The sequence below is a fragment of the Corticium candelabrum genome, chromosome 1 (genome assembly GCF_963422355.1).
Source record: "Corticium candelabrum chromosome 1, ooCorCand1.1, whole genome shotgun sequence".
Classification (NCBI taxonomy): Eukaryota; Metazoa; Porifera; class Homoscleromorpha; order Homosclerophorida; family Plakinidae; genus Corticium; species Corticium candelabrum.
In genome coordinates, this window is record NC_085085.1 from 6,138,047 (window position 1) to 6,162,203 (window position 24,157).

General features: G+C 40.5%; 1 protein-coding gene across 1 annotated transcript; it reads right to left on the reverse strand.

Moving 5' to 3' along the window:
* Nucleotides 1-4: 4 nt before the first annotated feature.
* LOC134176740 (DNA-directed RNA polymerase II subunit RPB2) lies at nt 5-23,269 on the reverse strand. The gene is made up of 21 exons (XM_062643401.1): nt 23,193-23,269; nt 22,883-23,109; nt 22,714-22,826; nt 18,344-18,887; nt 13,795-13,991; nt 12,660-12,843; nt 11,850-11,972; nt 11,653-11,796; nt 11,230-11,369; nt 11,062-11,173; nt 3,345-3,867; nt 2,997-3,093; nt 2,841-2,935; nt 2,093-2,214; nt 1,874-1,999; nt 1,726-1,815; nt 1,560-1,667; nt 1,095-1,208; nt 879-1,039; nt 334-529; nt 5-270 (listed from the first exon to the last, which is right to left on the reverse strand). Exons 1-21 carry the CDS (start codon nt 23,209-23,211, stop codon nt 181-183), a joined length of 3,525 nt encoding a protein of 1,174 aa, XP_062499385.1. The 5' UTR covers nt 23,212-23,269; the 3' UTR covers nt 5-180.
* Between the last annotated feature and the right edge of the window lie 888 nt (nt 23,270-24,157).

Consider the following 24,157-nt stretch of genomic DNA (forward strand, 5'->3'; position numbering starts at 1 on the left):
ATCATAAGACGCTAATTAATTAATTAATACAAGAAGAAAGTAAGCAATGTTTCCTCTGTATTGGGGTATGGTATGAGTACAAGAGGGCACTCTCTATAATTCACAAGATGTTCAACAAACTTAGCAAACTGACACAAGTAACAGTACACCCTACATTTCTTGTCACTCCTATAAATTAGTCTATGCGACCATCATCCTAGGAGTAATACTCATTGCCATTAGTTCTTGGAACAGAAGCTTGGCTGCATATGGAATTCGTACTTGAGAGACCTGTTGATATGTGAAATCAGTTACTTGTCTAGTAACAAAACAAAAGAGAGAGGCAGCACTGACCTGAGTTTTGTTTCTGCAGCCTTTGCATTCAAAAGTTTGATGCTGAAGGTTGGCAATCGCAATGAGGCCACATATGTTACACACATGTATGCGGTATGTATCGGATGCCTCAAATAATCGCTCGTTGAGAAACTGAGCAGCTCCATGAGCGACTTGACAATCCCGTTCCATTTCACCAAACCGAAGACCTCCATCACTACAAAATTCGGTCAAAAGACACATGACTGATTGGTTTCATTAGAACAAACAGACACATACCCAAAAAGACAACAAACAAAATACAAAATTCACAGAAAACAGACAAACAGACAGACAGATTGTTTTATTGACAGACAGACAGACAGACAAACAGACAGACAAACAGACAGACAAACAGACAGACAGACAGACAGACAGACAGACAGACAGACAAACAAACGGTAAAACAGATATACATACATATCATACATACATACATACATACATACATACATGTATAAATATAAAAACCACAAGCAAATTTAATAGTAGCCACATATTCACTAACATAATGCACAAATACCAACCGTGATCTTCCCTCCATAGGTTGGCGAGTTAGGATATTGACAGGACCTCGAGCTCTTGAATGAATTTTGTCATCAACCATATGCTTCAACCGTTGATAATAGGTAGGGCCAAGAAAAATTTGGGCATTCAATTTTCTTCCAGTAAAACCATTGTACAACACCTACCCACATGCATACACATCACAACCGCTACAGTTTCAAAGTCAAACAGACTACCTCATTGCCCCTCAAATGATAACCATATTCCGCTAATAACTGTGAAATCTTCTGTACATTTACAGTGTCATTGAATGGTGTTGCATCTCCAATTTCTCCCTTATTGGCAGACACCTTCACAGATTGAATACACAACAAAATTATATTATTATTTGAAACAGTCCAACCACATATCAAAAAATTTAAACTACTGTTTGACAGCCAAACAGCAAAAAAGAGTTTAGAGCACAAACTGTGATCATAGTCGCTGATTGACTACGAGTATTTACAAACGCTTGATAAACTACACTAAGTATAGGTAGCCAATGCCTAAACAAGTTTAAAAGCACACACATATGATGTGGTGTGTGTGTGTGTGTGTGTGTGTGTGTGTGTGTGTGTGTGTGTGTGTGTGTGTGTGTGACAGGCACACACCACAAATAACTAAAAAGGTATTGAAAACATATATCCTTGGACACTACTCACCTTGCCTTGAAGACACTCAATCAAGTGACCAATTGTCATTCGACTCGGAATAGCATGGGGATTAATGATAACATCCGGAGTTATACCTTCACAAGTAAACGGCATATCCTACAAACAGCTGTGGTCAACAAGCATACACATGTCATCAAACAAACCACTGACTCACCTCTTGTCTGTACATTATTCCCATTGTTCCTTTTTGGCCATGTCGACTAGCAAACTTGTCACCAATCTGTGGAACACGAACTGAACGAACCTGGAGAGTCAACGACCACATGTATGAGACAGTAAACACAATACAGCCAAGATCTTACCCTAATCTTGCAGAATTTGTAGCCTTCGTGATTGACAGTAACCATCACTTGATCAACAATGCCAGTTTCCGAACTCCGAAGAAATGTGCTTGCATCTCGCTTTGTGAACTTTCTAGCAGCACTATCCTAAAGAAAATCCACAAATAGGCATCAAAGTAGCAGTAAGTAATGAGTAACAGTAAGAGCAATGTCACCAGAAGCATACTGTCATACACTAACCTCATCTTCCCCAACTGGTAGTGTGACTGTTTTTCCCACTAGCACATCATCACCACTGACTCGAGTGCCCGGTGCGATAATACCATCATCTTCCAATTTATCATACATACCAGGACGCATGTCTGCCACACAGCAAGCATGTAACAACTATTGCCATACTCAAATGAAGAAGTACTCCCACACTTCAAAGTTATGCAGACGTAATGTAAAGCAAAAACAACAACCCTACTTAAAAATCTGACAACTTAACTAATAATGAGCAAACATGATTGACTAATTAACAGTAATATTGCTGCAATCAGATAAATCCAGGTTGGACACAAACAAGCCACAACACCGCCTCTCTTGCAAAGTTAATACATCATCAAACTGACGCAATATCTACTGTCAATTTCGTGGTCTTCTAGCATTGTGGAGCTGCTTATACCGTTTTAGATCCTTGTCAACCAAGCATACACTTCCCGTCATGCTATCGTAGAAGTTAGTCTGGCAATTTCATTCAATACTGTTCAGTGTTGGTATGTGTGTCTCTCTGATTTGAAACAGTTCATTCTCACAGGCACCAAGACTATTGCACTAACAACAATTTTAGCACTCCTAAAACTTAATGTCAGAGATAGAAAATTACCTAACCCTGGGGGTTTAAAACAAATTCACTAGGCACTCCAATACAAGTTCTCATTCATTAGTGACAGTTAGCATTCCACAGTAAGCACATACAACCCCTACTTCCATACATAACTCTTACTTCTACAATTCTCTCTCGAAGGTTTCTCAAAGGTCTCCTCTTGGTCAAGGCCTCTCTTAGACTCTGAGTCACGATATGACCGATAAAATACAGACCTGTAATAGCCAACAAGAAACCAACTTGCTGATGTAGTATAAAACAATGTGATCTTAAAACCTAAAAAGGCCTCGATCAATCCCAGATGAGTTCATAATAACTGAATCTTCTTGATTATATCCAGTGTACGATGCAATGGCAACAATAGCATTGATACCTAAAAGAATTCATTTAAACATGTCTATTTGGCAAGTAAATTGGTGTGGTTAGTTGCAGATTTATTTTATCCATAAGCCTCACTATTATAAATACTTCACACTCTAGGCTTGCAAAAAGGCTAGTTTGACACAGACGTGAATCAACAATGTATAGCAATAGAATAGCAGACTACACTCTTCATTGCTTGTAATAAATTGAAGCAATTAAAACTGTAAGAATGGCAACCAAGTTTCTTTGCATTGCTCTTACCAGCTGGCAACTCTCTGAACCTTAAATACTCCATTGATCTCGTTGTTACAAGTGGCTTCTGGGGATAGTACAAAACATGAGCCAGTGTGTCCATCCTCACATGAAAATTTGTTATATAAACTCCCATAGCCTGCTTGCCCATAGCAGATTGGTATGTATTTCTTGGTGACTGATTGTGATCAGGGAATGGAATAATTGAGCCACAGATTCCAAGAATCATCGATGGATGAATTTCACAATGAGTGTACGTACTGCAGTAAAGATCACCCCTCTCATGAAGATCATCTGGTGTCATTGCAACCATTCGTGTCTCCTCCTCTAATGTATCAATGTACTCAACTACACCACTAGCTAGAAGGTCTTGCCATCCATAGTTGTTGTATTCTCGTTCTTTAAGTTTGTCTATATCACTACGTCTAAGAAGGAGCTTCTGATTTTCCACAATTAAAAGCGGGCGACACACTCTACCAGCATCAGTGTAAATACGAATCTCTTGTTCACGAAAGTCTCGAACCATTGACACCTAAGCAAACAGTATTGCAAACTATAACCATACCAAACACTACCACAACACAATAGAAAGATAAGTAAGGTAAAACTAGTCTTGTGCACAGCAACTCTGAGTAAAGTCAGGCTAAGTGCATAAACAGAAATTAAACAAGCAGCCAAGCAAGTAAAGAAAACAAGCAAACATGCACACAGTTAGACATTCAGCAGTCCAAACAAATTGACAGATAAACAAAACGACTGACAAAACACTAACAAATACAGAAATACGCTAAAAATTTAGAAAATAAATAAACCAAAACAAATAGACACAAACCTACTACAAATAATGATTCATTTATCTAGCCAAACACTGTATATTGTATAAAATATAGTTTAAATGAGAACTCCTACAAACAGTGTACAAGTTGATGTGTCGCAAAACTAGTCATTGCAGTGACTCTTTTCCAGAGTCTGTTTCCACCAGACTCTACTAGCAATAAAGGGAGTTTATCTCTCCTTTAGCGATAAATGAAAGGAGAGATAAAATCATAAAGTACCACACATGGCCCATCTTGAGACCACCCACCATTTTCATCGTCATAAAGAAGTCCTTTGGAAAGAGTGACTCTACTAGCAATAAAGGGAGAGCCCGTGTGCTAATGTGAGTGATCCAGTGGCAGATCTTGATAGTATGCTGAACAACACAAACTAGTAAAAATGTCTCCTGCTTGTCGATAGATTTGGTTGTGTTACTTTAAAAACGTGTTGGAAAGGCATCCACTTTTATACAGACTTGCACTGTTGTTCTCAGATCTCACTTTATCTGACAAAGTGAAGTGATTGGTACTTACACAATCTTTGCCGTCGTAAGCACTATTTTAGAAGGTTTGTTCCAAATGGCCGAGCAATAGCACATTGAATGTCCTTGTCTCTATTATTACAGCCATATGCGATACAGTGTACCAAACTATGAAAGAGCTGCGTACGCACATACATAGAACACTTTTACAATATCCCCAAGATGCACCACATGCAAAATCCTTATAATTTTTTGCTTTCTGTTCTGCATTTTGCTCTTATAGAAACAAAATTCACAAAGGAAGGTCGGCACAGTTAGAGCTATTAACACACATTAACTTCATCAGTGTTGTGGGATTAGACTGCTTGTTCAATTAATCGATTACTTATGATTCACTAATTTGGTATCGATCAACGTGGCACTACCTATTAATTAATTAATCGGGCATGCACATTTAGTCATCACATGAATGTCAAGGTTTTGTTTAGCACATCTACCATCGTCACTTAAGTGGAAAAGAGCCAAGAGAAGTAGCAAACTCAAAGATTTATTGAAAGGTTTTGGTATTCTCCTGAAGTTTGTTGACACTGAACATAAATGCATACAATTAGAATTTACTAAGTATTTCACCGAGAATTGTTGATAATAGTTGGTAGTTTATCATCGTAACAAATGATCAAGATTCAACTCACCTACTACAGTGCATCTTGTTCTCCTAAAACATGATCTTATTATCGATTTGACCAAGTCATAAGCTGCAATCAAATGCAGCTTGATAACAAATGACACTGATATCAACTAGACTGATGTCACTGGAACTGCACCCACAGTTCTAATTCCTACCCTCTAAATTCTAGGAGGTTAAGCAGTGGAAAGGCTAGAGACAGTGTATGCTAAGGCAATTGCCTCCACATCTGTCGGTTCATTACTATTCTATTTGCTAATTGTGTGTACACAGTCGCTACAGTGTCCAACATAGCTATAAACTTTCAAACTTCGCATATTACTGGCCCCTAAATGCTAGCAGCTACTATTATTGAACTCAGTTTAGCATGATTCTTGCCACTGTTTTCTGCTTATCAGGAAAGCACACTACCTGCACATCATCTTGCATGGGTCTTCCGAGCAATATTCAAATTCACTTGACTTCAGAAATGCAGTAAGTACATATATACAGTGATTCAGGAGTCAGCAAGCAATTGGTTGTTCCAATTCCTAGAGTTTCTGAGGACACAAATGAAGACCAGCTGCCACCACCAAAAAACAAGACAAAAATAGACCAGCTTCTTGACAGCATGTCAATTAATCTCGCTATCTGTCACAAGTCACTGTCCCTATAGCAAGCGCTCAACCAGTCTTACTGTTAACTTAAGTTGATCTCTTTCAAGAATGACTGTTTAGTCCTCAATGCCGGTCAATGACTGAACTAACACAATACAAGTTCCCAGATGTATGTACTACATCCTCCCCCCCCCCCCCCCCGGACTATGCGACTCATATTAACAATTAAGAGGTATGCAGTACAACGCAATAGTCTAATCTACTAAAAATTCAGTCTGTCTGGTGCCTTTCTCCTTCTGCTGGAACGGCGGACTGGAGTTACTCCTTTGTTGGCACCTAGATTTGATAGTTGGTTCCATGTGTGTCTCTAAGTTTTCTGGTCCTGTGCTAATCTCCGGCGATGGTACCTCTGCGTCCTGTTCTGTTTGTTTGTCCACTCCATCTTGTTGCTGTTCTGGTAAGTCTGGTGCGACATCCCACTCTTCGAGTTCTCCCGGCGATACCGGTACCATTGCTCTTGAACATGGTTTATCCAGTGGATGTATTGGTTCCACCAGTAGGTCTTCTGGTTCACCTCTTTCATGTCTTTCTGATTGTAAGGTTTCCAAATCTGATCCAAATGTCGTTTGACTACCCTCTCATCCTTCAGTTTGATAGTGTACGATAGGGGGCCTGTTTCAAACTGAACTACACCAGCTACCTCAGGACGGCCTCTGTTGTAAAAGTGCATGTAGACTCTCACCCAATTGTAAAGGTCTATCATACTATTCCCGTTGCCCTTGTAGAAATGTTTCTGTTGCCATTGCTTTTTGTGTACCGTTTGCTCCAAGTTGGGGTGTAACAAATCTAAACGTGACCGTAATTTGCAACCCATTAATAATTCCGCAGGTGATATTCCTGTCGTGGAATGCGGTGTAATCCGGTAGCTGAACAACACTTGTGTCAAGCGATATGTCAAGGTTCCTTGCTTTGCTAGGGACAGTCCTTTCTTCAATACTTGTACTGCTTTTCCACCAGCCCATTACTAGACGGATCATACGGTGCTGTTCAATGTGGTCTATTCCATTCGATTTTACAAATCGGTAAACTCTTGACTGGTGAATACTGACCCATTGTCTGATACCAGTTTTTCAGGAATTCCATGAGTTGAGAATAATAGTTTTCGTCTTCGCTGATTCTACAGGTTCTACTTCAATCCACTTCGAGTGTGCGTCAATGAACACAAGAAACATTTTTTCCTAGCAAGGGTTCAGCGTAGTCCACGTGCACCCTCATCCCCGACTGATGAGGTCAAGACCAGGGATGCAATGGAGCTTTGGGTGGTGGTGCATTCCTTGTTTCTTGACAACTAGAACAACATTGGATCTTGCGTTCGATGTCTCCATCCAGTCCTGGACACCAGACTATTGTTCTGGCTAAGGCTTTCATCCGTGCCATACCAGGATGCCCAGCATGTAACTCCTGCTAAACTCGTTGTTGCCCTTGGTGGTACTGTACAATCATCCTGTACCCCATAATACACATCCCTCTTCTATAGATAATTCACTTGCTGTTCGCTAGTAAGGAGTCAATGCTTTGATTAGTGGTTTATTGGGCCAACCATGATGAACATAATATTGTACCCTGGACAGTATAGGGTCTTGTTCTGTCCATCTTCTAACATCTCTTGCCAATACTGATGACGATTCCAGTTGCTGTAAAAATTGAATTGTCTCTGGTTGTTCTTCCTCAGTTGTCGATGGTAGTTGTAAGGGTAATCGACTGCAGGCATCTGCATTACCGATGTCCCGGACTGGTTTGTATCGCAACTTATAACTGTAACCTGATAGGATCATGGCCCATCGATGGATACTCGCTGATGCCATTGGCGGAAGAGGCGTATTTTCCCCCAACAATCCTACCAGTGGTTTATGGTCTGACACTAGCACAAACTCTCTACCGAACAGATATTGGTGAAATCTTTGTAGACCAAAAACTACTGCCAATGCTTCTCCTTCCACCTGTGCGTAATTCTTCTCCGCTTTCGTCAATGTTCTCGATGCAAACGCTACTAGATGTTCTTTTCCGTCCTTTCCTCTCTAAGCCAATACAGCACCTAAACCGTACGAAAAAGCATCACAAGTTACGTCGGACTCTTGCTGTGGATCAAAATGTGCTAACACTTTGGCTGACACTAACAGTTGTTTTGATTGCGATAAGCTCGTTCTTGTTCACATGACCAGTTTCGCTTTACTCCTTTTTGAAACAATCTATGTAGTGGAGCTAAAACTGTTGACAAATTCTGTGACAAATTCGTCATAATAAGATAGCAATCCTAGGTACACTTTTAATTCTGTCACATTTTGTGGTCTGGGTGCTTCCATTATTGCCTGAATTCGTCCCTTGTCCAGATGTAACCCTGTCTTGTCAATGACTTGTCCCAAATACACTACTTCAGGTTGCATGAACCAGCATTTGTCTTTATTCAGCCTTAGTCTAGCCTCTTCCAATTTCATCAACACCTTACCTAAGTTAGACAAATGCTCTTGTTCGTTTCTTCATGTTATTAATATGTCATCTAAGCAGACCACTACTCCTGGAATTTCTTGCAACAGAGTTTCCATCGTCCTTCGAAAGATACCAGGAGCCGATAAAACACCAAACGGTAGTCTATTATACTGAAATAACCCCTGGCGAGTATTGATGACTACATACTTACGTGATTCCTCATCAAGTACAAGCTGTTGATATGCTCTATCCAAATCCAGGGTTGTAAACTGCTGTCCTTCTGCTATTCGAGCAAACAAGTCTTCAATGCGTGGAATCGGGTAAGTATCGCATCTCAACACTTGATTCACTGTCAACCGATAGTCTCCACAGATTCTGACCTTTCCATTGCTTTTCACTACTGGAACTATGGGAGCTGCCCACTCCGAATAGAGAATTGCCTCAATAATTCCGGCTTTTGTGAGGTCAAACAATTCTTCCTCTATCTTCTCTCTCAAAGCATACGGTACTTGTCTTGGTCGGTAAAACTTTGGACTCGTCGTTTCTGTCACTGGCAATTTTCCTTCCACACCTTGCAATCTGCCTAACTTCCCACTGAACGCTTCACTGTGTAATAACAATAACCCTTCCACTTTTCCTTGGTGAGGGTTTGCCTCCAAAAGATGGACTCTTCCCCCATCAATTTGTACTTGTCAAATCCAGTCTCTAATAAACTCGGACCAGAGCCTGCCACTACCACAAGCGGAAGACAGTCGGCGTCCATCTAGGAGTGTCTACCCACACTTTCAACTTTCCACATACAGGTACTAGTTCCCCAGTATATGTCTTCAGCATCTTCTTTGTATCCTTCAATGGTGCTTCACCTTTCTTCTAGACTGACTTCCATGTTGTTTTGCTCACAATACTGACACTTGCTCCTGTGTCTATTTCCATCTCGAGTGGCTGTCCTTGTACAGTCAACGTTGTCTTCATCGGCTTCTCTTTTCCTTTGTGCAAAGAATGAATATTGCCACTAATCCACTCAACCTCCTCACCCTCATTTGTATCTGACTGCGCCTCCTCATAGCCGATTTTGTATGTACTTCTACCACTGTCCTCTTTCTGAGCCATTTTTCTTACTGTGCGACAAACAGCCTTCGCATGCCCAATTTTGCCGCAACCAAAACATTTGACATCCTTGAACCAGCACTTGAACTGTTTGTGTCCCTGTCACAGCGATAACAACACCCGGATATCTTGTCAATAGGTCTGTTACCTGCCTTGGGTACTTGTTGCCTCTCTAACTGGTGTACAGGCTGCTTCTGTAACTGGTGTACAGACTTTCCTTCTGGGTTGCCAGGCGTACTCATTGCTTCCTTCTGCTTTAACTTTGCAGTATTCTTTTCGGCTGTTTCGTGTGCAATCGCTAATTCATATGCCCTCTTGAATGTCAGCTCCTTTTCTGCCAACAGCCGTCGCTGTATACGGTTATTCATTATTCCTACGACTAGTCTGTCTCGTAGCATATCATTAAGCATCGCCCCAAATTCGCAATGCTCACTGAGTTGCTGCAGTTCTGCCATGAATTTAGCGACCGACTCACCTTCCTGATGCAATCGACTGTTAAATCTAAATCGTTGTACTATTACTGATGGCTTCGGGTCAAAATGTTCTGTCAACGTCTGTAGTATTTCGTCGACTGACTTCTCTTTAGGCTTCAACGGAGCCACTAAACTTCGTAGAGTTCAATACGTGAGAGCTCCAATCACGCTTAATAGAATAGCTCTTTGTCTATCAGCGTTGTCTATGCCATTTGCTGCGAAGTATTGTTCTAACCTTCTGTATAGAGTGGCCATTCCTCCTTTGATTCGTCAAACTCCGCTATTTGTCCAAATACTGCTGCCATCCTCGTCGCCAGATGTCACAAGTAACTGTGTCCCTCTAGCACGCGCTCAGCCGGTCTTACTGTTAACTTAAGTCGATCTATTTCAAGAATGACTGGCTAGTACTAAATGCCGGTCAATGACTAAACTAACACAATACAAGTTCCCGGATGTATATACTACACCTAGTAACCTAGTACTAAATGCCGGTCAATAACAAACTAACACAATACAAGTTCCCGGATGTATATACTACACTATCGCACAACATTGATCTGTATTTTCTTGAAAGTTTCCCTCGTACTACAAGATGCTCACTAACAATTCGATCCCTGTTTACAATCTGTATTATAAATTTGCAGTCAACTGTGGTGACTAATATATTGCACTGCAAAAGAACCAGTTCAGACCTCTACGCATCACTATTCCCCATAATTTCAAGACTTTTGTGTATAAATTCTGCTAAGCTCACATTTATGCTGTAAAATCTGATAACTGTAATTACCACAGGCACTTGCACTTTTCATGATTACAACACAAAGTAAACCTACTGACTTTGCACATGCTGTAACCACACTCTGAGTATTGCACAGTTTCAGACACTTCACAAAAAAATGCAAGACAATAATAAGATCCAAACACAACTAGCTATCTGGAAGCTACAACCAACCTTAATTAATTAAACGAAGCTTGTAAATCCTGCCTGCGTTAAAAACTTAATTCAGAACAAGAACACATTCCAAACAAACAGATAGCCTGGAGCAGCTACAAAGCCAGCAGGTAATGACATGGTACATACCTCAGACACAATGATGTCCATCTGTCGTCTGAGCTTGAGCAGAGTAGCCATTAGCTGTTCAGGTTCGTGATGAATGCCAACCCAACAGCCATTAACAAAAATTTTGGTTGCACTAGAAGAAGCACAACTTATACTTTTTTGTGTGCAAAATTCAAGAGCCTAATTTACTTGGCTATTGCTGATGGAGATATTTCTTCTAAATTCTCCATGGACCATTCCTCTAAAAATTCAAGGATAGGGCTGGGTTGTGAGCCAACCGAGATATATGCCATGAGTGCAAGATTCTTCACCAGACCAACAGCTTGACCCTAAACAAACAGACTAAGTGTAAACAATCCAGCTAGCTAGATAGAAAATATATAAATACATACTACCATTGACACATACAAACAACAAACAGACACAGACAAGCCAACAAACAAAATCATAATAGACAAATATTAGTTCTCAGGATATAAAAGGTATTAGCAGAGATGCACAAATACATACATTTTGACAAATAGAAATAGATACACAAACAGGCAGACAGGCATTGAAGCAATACATATACTATAACTAGACAACTGCAGACACCATGACTGAGAGACATACTTCTGGTGTTTCTGCTGGACAGATCATTCCCCAATGAGTATTATGCAACTGCCGAGGGCGTGCCAACTTGCCATCACGCCCAATAGGTGAGTTTAGTCGCCTCAAATGAGACAAAGTTGATGCAAATGTAAGACGATTCAACACCTACAATTCAGTACCTTCACTTTCAGTCAATACACGGTAACACAAAATCCTACCTGTGAAACACCAGCTCTTGATTGATGTGCTTTCTTCTGATCTCCCCAATTGCCAGTAGCCAATGAATATTGCAAACCATCAGTGATTGTCTTTGGTCTAGCAGCCAACTCAACATTGAAGTCCTACAAGCAGTTATTCCTATCACATACCTTTGAATTTGTCAATTTACCTAGCTATACAAGTATAAAATTATGAGTCAGCTGCCTTGTTGCATGCCTGCTCATTACCTCTGCCAAGAGGCTATGTTTTATTGGTGTTTTTTTGTGTTTGTGGATAGGATTACTCAAAATGTGATGGATTTTGATAAAATTTGATAAGATGATAGAACTTTGATAGAGGAACAATTGATTAGTTTTGGAGGTTAACCCTAATCAGGGTCCCCTTTCAAGGCATCGGCTCCGCTAAGAACTTTTTGATGAGAAAACTGAGATGAATTCCACTTTAACTCCTGCACACCCATACCATCTCTGTGCAACTATTGATAGACAAATTATGTCAGTTAACGGTCCGCGTACATGCTAAGATAAACACATGCAATAGCCTTTCAAAACTTGCCATGGAAACAATTGTTAACATGAGGTAACAGAGCTGCCTTGGCAAAGGCTTGCGCTCTCCAAGAGCTGTCTAGTTTGTCAGAGTGTCAAAGTTTAAATCCAACAACCAACCACTTGCCCTATATGTTTGTTCACTCTGCCTATCTACTCTGTGTAGACAACCAATTTTGCCTCAAGTCATCCGCTTGTTAACTGACCATACAAACATTCTGTGTAACAGTGTTTCCAACTGTGTAAGTTCCTACTAATACTAACCTTTCCTTTGTCTATGAATTTCTGAGCATAGAGTCGAACTTCTTTCATCAAATTCTTAAACAGACCTCGAAAGAGATAGCCCAGTAAAGGACCAGCAAGATCCAGTCTTTTATTGCCTAAGTGATCTCGATCATCTAGTTCACGTCGTCCACTAGCTGCAACCAGTAGTCGATGAACCATGTATCTATAAGAAAAGTCACTTTCTACTCTCTGTGACACTAAACAATACTAGTAGTTACATTACCCATCAGCTTGACTTAATTCCTACTAATATGCATAACAATCCCAAAATAATTGGTTATTTTACTATGTCTAATTTAGTTTCATGCATATCATTGCAGCTGTGGCTAAACTACAATTTTCAAAAGCTTACCAATACTAAAAAGTGAACATTTGTAAGTCCGTCCTATCTGTTTGCATATGATATGCTTTCGCTGTCAACGACCCAATCCACACAACTGCCTGCTTTTCTTGACATAAGTGACAAAAATTTGCATCGCTTAGTTGCATCAGAAACTCAAAAAACATACTTCTAAGTTTTCACATTAACTGGAAAACAAAAAACGCCTTTCTGGCAGCGTCTACAAAGTAGCAAAAATCTCCTCCCTTTCTAAACCAGTTGTATCCTTGTCTGTCAATTCACAATCTTGCCACAGGTTAGCATAATTCACTTATACCAAATTATACTACTGTTACATTGTACTGTAGCAGTACTGCATTAAGGCATGTCAAATCCTCACCACAGATGAGATTTTTGTTGGCATAAGCCACAGTACAATGCAAAACCAACCAAGATAGCAAAGACACACAGCCTTGCTCCGATTGATGTATAACATCACTTATTTGCCCAATAAACACTAAACAATTACAAACACTGCACTCTGTACCATGATCAAAAGCCCTTTCTCATCTTATTGATCTATCCTCAAACAATTTCACATGCTGCACAAAACAGAAACTCATGACAGCACAGCAACATTTGCTTTCTACGATAACAAAATATTCTGCTACATAATCATGCAAATAACAGTTTGTTTCCATAGCCATTAGCACACTAATCAAATACCATTATGTCTTACCTAAGTTAGGATGCCTAACCATCACTGCAACAACTGCAGAACCCAAATCAACTTACCCTAAGAAGTAGGCTTTCTTTGTTTCACAGAAGTCACTGATTCCCACATGTGGCAACATCTCCTTCTGCATAATCTCCTTGGCATATTTGATTCTCCTTTCTCTGGCAACTCCTGGCCTTGCTCCACGAGCACCAATAAAATTCAAAGCTACAGTCTGTTCTTGGACAACAAATGCTTCATCTAGAGATGGCTTTAGCTAAAAATTTACAAACCAACAATTACACAAAAAACTTACATGAATATGCTAAAGACATATAGTATAAATAAATAAATAAATAAATAAATAAATAATATTCAATTCATTAACATAGAAGATGACAGATCCCTCATTGTATCCTGCAGACTTCATAGTAATTTGCAATTTGCTGACAAGCACTTAACTGTTTGAAAAATTCAGTTTCTGCTACTTGAGCAACAGGACATCATTGCTAGGTATTGCTTTGTAGCTCTCTGACAAAGTTAGAGCAACTTAAGGTAACCTTCAGAAAAGTTCAACATTCTTATACAAGTGCATTAGAAACCATCCTCATTTTAATCGGTAGTATCCACTATTGCCATTGCCAGCGTTATAACTGTGTTAAACATCACATCAAACGACTGAATACATAGCACACTTTATTACAGAAAATCAGGTACAATTCTACGCACAATTGGAAATTAGGAACTTTCACAAATGCCATTCTAATGGTGCTTGTAATTTCTATTTCAAATCTAACTAACATTTCTACTGATAATGCTATTTAAACTACCATGCCATAAAATACATACCAGTATACCAGAACATATTTCCCAGGTATACATTTTTACTTCTTGCCACATGACACGAATACCTTCATTACCATAGCCATGTAAGCATCATATTAGAAACAATAACAGATCATAATCTCATTAACATTTGTGCCACATTTATCTGGATTACCCATCTGATAGTCACTGTCATATCCCACACACGTGCATAAGGGATAAAGTGATCAGTTTGTCGATGTGTCTGCCTGCCTACCTGTCTGTCTGTCTGTCTGTCCTAATAATATATATTTCAAACATACATCATATAATACAAAGTTAGCAAGGTAACTATATAAAGTTCCACAACTGCCTGCCTGCCTGCCTGCCTGCCTGCCTGCCTGCCTGCCTGCCTGCCTGCCACCCACCACAAAAATAACCAGAACTCAAAATTTAGGTGACATTCAAAGTTGCAAGGTACAAAAATTTCAAAACAGAAGAAAAACTGGCTTCCTTTGTTTAAAAAAGCTAGACATGGCCTGCGAGTTCTATAAATCATACACTTGACTGTGGGTGCTATCACACACGCTCACACCAATGTCAGTGTTCGAAATAGTGGTTGTCAAGTTGTCATTTGACGACTAACTGAGTTCATGTGAAGACCAATTATTCCAGTAAGGCTGCCATGCTGACGACTAAAGTCACTCAAGTTATGGTGGACCCAATATAATTTGGGTTTTGTGCTCTAGAGTATAATAGTGAAATTACTCAGGTGAGACTGAGAGTGACACCTCTGAAGTCCTACAATCATTATCATTATTTCATATCTATGAATATACGGAAAAATCTTAAACTCCTTTACCACTGAAAATTTTGTGAGGTTGCCAAGATTTACGACTACATCTGCCATAAAATTTCAAACTTTGACCATGCACATTTCTTTCAAATAAATCGACTACAGTGGCAGTGCGTGTGGGGTATGAGTATTGAAAGCTTCAAGTAGTTAACTTAAAGAGGAATTCCAACAGAAATACAACCTGATCTCAAATGTAGGCTTTATCATGAAACTTCGTGCTGCGCTACTTTCAGGCAAAACAGTCGCTTTGGTAGTGGAGAAAATGCAGGTTAGGTACAAAGCATGCGCCAGGCTCATACGTCATTGGCGCTAAGCTCCGCCTACACCAAATAAATTGCCTGCCTAGCTCAGTTATCTTGTCAGCAAACTACACGAAAACTAAACGAGAATGGTAACTATAGAGGGATTTTGTGGTTTAAGCCCTTAGAAGAGCTCTTTGTAACGAAAGTAGGATGCTAGAAGCCGTTTTCTCCCGGCACACTTGACCCTCTCCTCTCACAGAAGATGAAGCTAGCGCAATAAAACTCAACGGTAATTAGCGTCAGCCTTCGCTCTATTGATCTACGAAGAGAAACATGCACAAGGTTCAAGTATGTCAAGAAAGTGTAGACGTTCTCTTCAAGAAACCTGTGTAGGCAGACATGCCTCTTCTTGTTGTTCTCTAGTCGTACGTCCACGTCAAATTTACTAAAGGTAGCAGTCTGGCGTGCTCAGCTTTCCGATCAGCATGGCTTCTAGATGCCTCATGAGCCGCGATACAGGATTAAATCTCCAGGAAAGACAAAGGGGCATTATATTGCCATGGTCACGAGTCTACACACTATGCAGGGTGTAGACAACTTACATACTACAGTACTAGCTACACTGTCTACATCATTGTGCTCGGGTAAAAGTTTAAGGCTCAATCAAAGTCATTCTGCACCTCTAACACTTCATCCAGCCACTGTTTGAAAAGGGCGTGTCCACTTACTCAGATCTCTCCAAGAGAACCTCATATTTGAACACACTGAATGTTTCTCTCCATAGATTACTAGAACAAAAGCTAACGCTAATTACCCTTGAGTTTTATTGCACTAGCCTCATCTTCTGTGAGAAAAGAGGGTCACATCTGCTGGGAGAAAACAGACTCTAGCATCCTACTTTCATTGCAGAGAGCTCTTCTAAGGCCTTAAAACACAAGATCCCTCTATAGTTACCATTCTCGTTTAGTCTTCGTGTAGTTTACTGGCAAGTTAACTGAGCTAGGCAGGCAATTCATTTGGTGTAAGCAGAGCTTAGCTCCAATAATGTATCAGCCTGGCACATGCTCCGTACATAACCCACGCTTTCTCCGCTACCAAAGCGACTGTTAACCTGAAGGTAGCATAGCACGAAGTTTCATAATAAAGCCTACATTTTGAGATCAGGTTGTCTTTCCGTTGCAGTTTCCCTTTAATAAAGCAGACAAGAACTGTCACATCTATGCATAGGGTCTATTAATTAACACAGGTGGACATGTACTATGCTTCCTATAACACTAACCACAAAGTAACACCAAATGACACAAAGTGTAAACTATTGATGCCCATCAAGAAAAGCAAACAATTATTCATTTAGATGAATACCTAACCCACTGCACCTTCCTGTGAAGGCATTGAAGTAAAAATTTTGAAAAAAACAGTGAGTTTGCTTCCACAAAAACCCTCACTGCATTGATGTCAAGGAATGCAACTATCAACAGGGAAAAACAGTTCAAAGTTATCAATTCCTAAAATCATCCCAAGATGCAGAAATGGTATCAGACAACACCAAAATAACAAACAAACAGTCAAAAGCAAATTGAGTTCCCTATTGACTCACATAGTAAACTAAACTCACCCGTTTCGGTCATCTGCAAACAGAACCTACAACTCAACTACACTGATCACTTCAGGGCTCTACCAAAGAATCAGCACAATAAAGCAAACCTACCAAACATGTTCAGCGACATACGCAAAAGTGCAAAAACTATATCAAAGGATGGGACGCTGAAGCAGCTACAGCGAGAACAGACAGACAGACACACACGACAACTACCATAACCCTCGCGCATGCGCCCAGGGTTAACTAACGGTAACCCAATCTATTTCTTCTTCGTCACATTTAGATTGTCATACTCTACTACAATACGTTTAATTTGTGTGCCAAACAACCAACTGCAATGTTGACACGACAATAAGACTTTGAAAAAACACATGCCAAGCTCTCCAACAACTTCCTACATGTTTGTAATTTCAGATTCATACATCTCCATTCGAAATAAATACAACACAAAAGTCAATGAGAACCCAAAACAATTATCTAATATCACTGTCCTAGAGCGTGTTCACACCGGTCCCAATCATGATTAGTGTAACACCATTCTAATGCCATAAAGAGTAGTATTACAACCACATTAGTGGCGTTAGTGGTTGCACATGACTTTGGCACGTGAGGTAGTATACATGTACAAGAAGAGCATGCCGCCGATGTTTCTGATGTGGTGCTGTATGTTTAAATGCACAAATGCAGCAACAACATGACGATGTATAAGGAAGCGCAGGCAGATGTATACTACGTATGTGACTGTACATGCAACAACCATCCCATCCCTAAAGGAGCTGCCAGAGAAAGCAAACTAAATATTTCCCTCTTCAAAACCTAAAGAACGGATTCATCAAGACACTTCACACGAATTCTTGCCGGAGATGACAGATGAAAACTGCCACGGCTAATTATATTCACGTGCCTACGTGACTTACTAATCCTAGTTACCAGCGTGAACACGCTTGCCCTAATGTTGGCCTAATCATAGTTAACCTAATCATAGTTAGTCCAGATGTCAGTGTAAACACACTCCTAGATACCAACAACACCATAATATCGAACGACGATTCTTACACAAAGTAGGTCAACAAATATTATTTGAAACATTCCAACACACAACAACAAACAACAAAATGTATTCTTACCATCTCCATCAGCTCCTGGTCATCAAAGTCATAAATGATGTGTTCCAGAATATCACGATCAGTCACAAATCCCAAAGCACGAAACAACACAATCACGGGCAATTCCTGCTTGATATATGGCACTGTAGCAACAATTCTCTGTCCAATAGCACTCTTCCGAACACCAGCACCACCACGAGCCAACATACTCACCCACAAAGAACTCACAGGACGAGACGAGTTCTCAATCATGGACCGAATTTCTGCTGTATATGCATATTTCGATTCCTTCTTTGCAAAAACGTACACCGAGTTTGTAGCCATTTTCTCTTGTGCAATGAGTACTTTCTCTGACCCATTAATGATAAAGTAGCCTCCTGGATCCAACGGGCATTCATTGAGTTCAGTAAGATCTCGATCAGTAAGCCCACTAAGTAGACAGTATGTTGATCTTAGCATGATAGGGATTTTTCCAATAAAGACTTTGTCCCATTTCTTGACTTCCGGTTCCTCACCTTCCTGAGTTACTGTCTTGAGAATGTCAACGTAAAGAGGAGCTGAATACCTACAAGGAGGGAAGTTGTAAGCAAAACGCCAAAACAGATGGCCAGAGTTGTTTTGACCAACATCAGTTTCAAAATCCACACTAGTCTCTACTTGACTACCAATTTCTCATTAGTCTGGGTATCTGTCATGCAAAAGTTTATGCACTGTTGAAACCAACACCCAACTAGTTTTCAGACTTTTAGACTCTTACTTAGTAGCCTAGCATGCTGATTCTATGTTAGTCAGAAACTGGTTAAGGGGTCATCCATAAATTGTCGACACTCTTCTCAAGCCTACAAAGCGTACTCTTTTCTGCATACTCCTCCTCCCTCCCTTAGGCATACATAAAAATGTTGGTCATGTGAAACTATTCTAACGTACAATGGCATTATGATAATTAAATGATTAGAAGCCCTTTCGAAGATTGATATGCACATTTTGTCATTCTGGCAAGCAGTCTCTCCATTGTCGTTGCACTTTCTGCACAGCTTCCTGCGAGACAAAGATGGGCTGGCAAAGACAAAAGCATTCACAAATTGCTAGTGCCTGTTCGCCGCAATTTTATGAACAGTGCAAGGTCTCCTAGACAAGTCTGTTAGTACGTACCTACCGCAGAGTACATACTAAGTACCGTTCCACGCAATGTATGCTTCAAACAAGTGCAACAAACACTTAGCGCACGCTATATGCGTCATACACTACGACGGATAGTTACGTACAAACGTACATACAACACGCGTACGTGTAAATGCAATACCGGTATCCTTATTTCAGTATCGCTTCCTATCTACTTCTGGATTAAAGAAATCATTGACATTTTAGAATCCACCCCAAAAGCGTACAACTACTCTTAACCCCCTTCCCTAGCGTACGCTTTGTACGCTTGAGTAAATGTCGACAATTATGGATGACTCCTAACTTATTACCAAAATGGCTGGTTTTTCATTAATTCTACCACAAGTGACTCCAAATAAAAGCAATTGCCTGAACGCCAAGTCCAACAAAAACATACGTAACTTGTATGAGTAGATTTCACAAAAACAAACCGATCCATATACGTTACTCCCTTATCTTCATTTCCGTAATCGAGAACAAGCAACGTTTCTGTGGCGTGTAATCCCATGCGCTCACTCTCCACTCCCACATGGCTTATCTGGCCTAGCTGTGTCACAGAAAATGAAGACCTAACTTTCCTGGCAGCATGCCTCAGGCATTTGCATTCTTTGTCACCTGTAGCTAATCGCTTGTACACCTGTGCTTTTTCAGAGTTGGAATGCTGTTACAAAAAATGGTCATGCTTGACATGTCCCTAACATCTACAAAGATGAGTTTTGCTGACTTTGCAGTTAAGCTATCTAAACAGCTGCATATAGCTAGAGTGACATTTTGGTTCTAGTAAATAGTAGTAGGATACATGACAGGAGACATATATTTAGGCATCAATCCTTGCCAACCAAAAGTTACATCATCTTTTATGTGCCCGTGAAAGACCAAATCCAAGCAAGAACACTGATCTGACAAACAGACAGACGAACGAACCGACATGCCCTAAAAGAAGAAATTTGTGCAGGAGAAATATTCATGCGATTTTGTGCGATCACAAGCCCAACGCAAAAAATAAATTCCACATATATTTTCCCTTGCGCATGATCTTATTGCGCATGGCCTTATTGTCGCACAAATTAATTCCGCACAAGTAGTGATGTTTCTAGAGAAAGCACAATTTTTCTCCCGCACAAATTTCTTCTTTCAGGGTACATACATGGCAAAATGGCAAATGGATAAGGAACTGCCATTAAACGGTAATGCCCCCAGCCAGATGGCTGGGTTCCTGTGCATCTCCTGGAGCCTGGCCAGGTGCTTGCAGGAGCAACGACTGCGACGCCAACTGTGGTGTGAGCACCCGAAGTCCCACCAGGACCCCAGTGGCTGATGGACTTTGTCGCAGTCGGAGGCCTTTGCCACCCAAGTCAAAGACCAGGTACTCATTATACTCCTGAGCCGAGAGAGGCCATTGTGTGTGAGTATCTTGTCCAAGGAAATTATGCCATAGCTCGCCATCACTGTGACTTGAACTTGAAACCCTGCAAAGTCCCGGATGTTTCCATTCTCCAAACGCACTATCTAGCCAATTGAGCGATAGCACCACACCACACATACATACATACAGACATACAGACAGACAGACAGACAGACAGACAGACAGACAAACAGATTTCTTATTTTGAATCAAACTGTAAAAGTGCTGCATTAACTCTAAAATCTGACTAAGCAGTCTGCAACAATTAACTAGTGGATATGGTGCTGAACGTCCTAAGAGAGTCCTTAACTCTGCCAAGAAATGTCGTTTAGACTGTGTCCACACTAGATCTACTCTCAACTAGTTTAGAATAAAACTTAGACAGAAACTAAAGTTGTTTAGTTGAGGGTGTCCGCACTTGGCTTTCTCATGTACGGGACCTGCTGCTAAACTGTTGTGTTCTACATTGTAGCAACTCTCCTTTGTTCCTCGGACTGCCTGAGGTGCTTTCTTTCCAGAATGTCCCTTAAGAGCATAGATAAGACCAAGAAGAAAGAAGAAAGATGCACTTGCAGAGGCCATCATTAACGGAACGCACGTTATCATCACGTGATAGTTACGCCTAAACAACTTGAACTAAACTACCTATGAACTAGGTTTAGCAAAAGTGTTTTAAGCTCCCAACTAAACATGTTTCTGCTAATGCAGACATGATAAGTTCTAATCATGTTTAGATCTAAACAACTTTTAAACTAGTTTAGTCGCTAGTGCGGACACGCTCTTAATCTTATGACTCTAGCATTACACTTCTGCAATATAATAAAAATTGTGAGCACCATCTATCGATAAAGTCAGCTTCATTGCTGCAACCTTCGACGTCTCTAGAGTTTCAAAAAGGTTGAGGTAGTCATCAGCTATGTTTCCCCCAAACCCAAAATGTTCAAATACTAGGGCACGTTTCCACTACTGCCTAAATCGGTTTAAGCTAAACTAGTTTAAGAATTGACCTGTTTCAACAGGTGCACTAAACCAGTTATATTTAAACCTAAACCACTTTCTTAAATCTACTTCAAAGTAGGTTCAGCAGTGGTTTAGGTTTAACTGTCACGTGACAGTAGCGCGCTTGTTTAGATGGCTTCTGACAACGCCATTTAGATGATATTGACTCTTCTGCTGGGATAGGATTGCCCTAGAAGATGTAAGGGTTGTTAGTTAACTTAATGGAAAGAAAGCAGCAGCTACAGAGACAGACAGAAGACGGTATCCTTGGTCATCACCATGCAAATTCCTACTAGCAGATGCTGAATCAGTGACAACCAACAGTTGCCCTGACTCGGCGACAGACCAGCCCAATACTTCAAATTAAGGCGTTCCTAGACGGTTTGTTTAGCACATCCAGGATGTGCAAGTTCCTAGTGGAAACAGTCGCTTTCTTGAACTTGTTTAGTTTTAAACACATTTAATTAAGCTAAACTAAAGGTGCAGCTAGTGGAAACACGGCCCTAGAGGTATTGCATTAGGTCTTGATCCATTTAGGTTCAGCTCTTCCTCGTGTTTAGATAACTTTTCATTTTGCGTTTGTCTGCTGCAACACTCTGCCTTTCAACAGCTCTTCGAAAAGTGTCGTTGCTCTAGGGACAGACATACTGAGAGACCATCACTACACATTAATACTGTACTTTACCCTACAAATGTTTGGGAGGGTCTCAATTAATAAGTAAATCGCAAAAAGATTACTAGAAGCACTTTCAAGCTGCCAATAACCCAGTCTGTTGCATCCTTCACAGACATCCACCTATGCATCAACAACAGAAATAATTCTCACGTTAGATTTCTAAGTCGAGCTTCGTTTGGCATCATTGGCACGGGAGCGCCGTCCTTTTCCCAATGCGTTGGCTTAGACAAGTAGATCTGATCAAACTTGACTTGAAATCGAGTCTAAAATCACGCAACGACATTACAGATTAGTCACGTGATCTGGAAATTGTTCTTACAGGTGTTTCTGTATTCATCGATCTGTGTTGCGACTCAGCGACTAGTTCTATGGCAGACGCTTCTGTGACAATACGCTGGACTGACATTTGAATAAACTCGTCGAAAGAGTCCAGTTGTTGACGCACGAGCCCTTTCTCTTCAAAATATGAGCTGATGACAATCCAGCAAGCCTCCTGCCACAAGTCGGGCGTGATTTCGTCGGCTGCATCATCTTCTACGCCATAACCTGCTCAAATAGAAGCCATTACTAGTGACAATACATAGCAATATCTAGACCGATCGCTAAGCAGCCTAGACCAACAGTATTACCTTCCTCGGGCTCATACATGGCTCCTTGCAGTTTAAGAATATCGACAAAAACTGGAGGCAGAGAGAACGAACGTTGTTCGAAGAGCTAACGCGCGCTCTGCATCGTGTGGGTGTGTCTCAAGCATACCGATTGCTACTTGGAGTAGAATATAAACGAAGTCGCGTGATACTAGTTAATTGGAATAGTAGCAGATGGCACGACGCTGTCTAGAAGAACGTACTCCAAGGCTTGCACAGTTAATTGATTGAAATTTCTTTATATACTAGGGCTATGGCACGTCTAGACTCTACCTTTTATTTACTTACTACATGCTCGATGCATACGCGTGTGCGTGCTTTAGAGCATTGGCGAGCTTGTATTCGAGGCATTTTAGTTTGTGGGGATTTTTTGTATTGTATTGTATTGCCTAGGGGTCAGCAAAGGCATTCCTGTAAATGCAAATACAAGCACTTCTAGTGAACAACTAGACAGAATCAAAATTACAACAAAGGACACTCTGCACTCGTATCTACTGAAAGCTATTGCGAAATGATATAGAGAAAGAGTTCCTACAGTCTTCATATACAAGCAAATATAGAAGGAACAGCGAACGTTAGTTCGTGCTCTTGGCAGATCAAACTCACATCATTTCTATAACATTACAACACTAATTTGGCCTCCCAATTTTGGAACATTCCTACTGTTTTATCACGGTATGGTTTAGTCTCTTGCAACAGCCTACTAGATATAGAAGGTGACACTCAATAAAAATAGTATACATGCACTATATACTATAGTTCTGAGCAGACCACTAAACGTCTAACCACCACCAGACCACCATCATAACACTAAAATCATTCACTACCTGCACGCAATTACAAAAACATCCTTACAGAGCAATAACTCTCAACTCCAGCTTGGACATGCAAACAAATACAGACAGGACACAATCAGTTATGCACTAGAGCTAGCTGCATGTAAACGT

Excerpts from the sequence above, each read along its gene's own strand:
- LOC134176740 (XM_062643401.1), bottom strand. Across the intron at positions 11,797-11,849 it reads CAAGAGCTGGTGTTTCACAG|GTGTTGAATCGTCTTACATT; the intron begins GTAGGATTTTGT and ends ACTGAATTGTAG. Across the intron at positions 11,370-11,652 it reads GTCCAGCAGAAACACCAGAA|GGTCAAGCTGTTGGTCTGGT; the intron begins GTATGTCTCTCA and ends CTGTTTGTTTAG.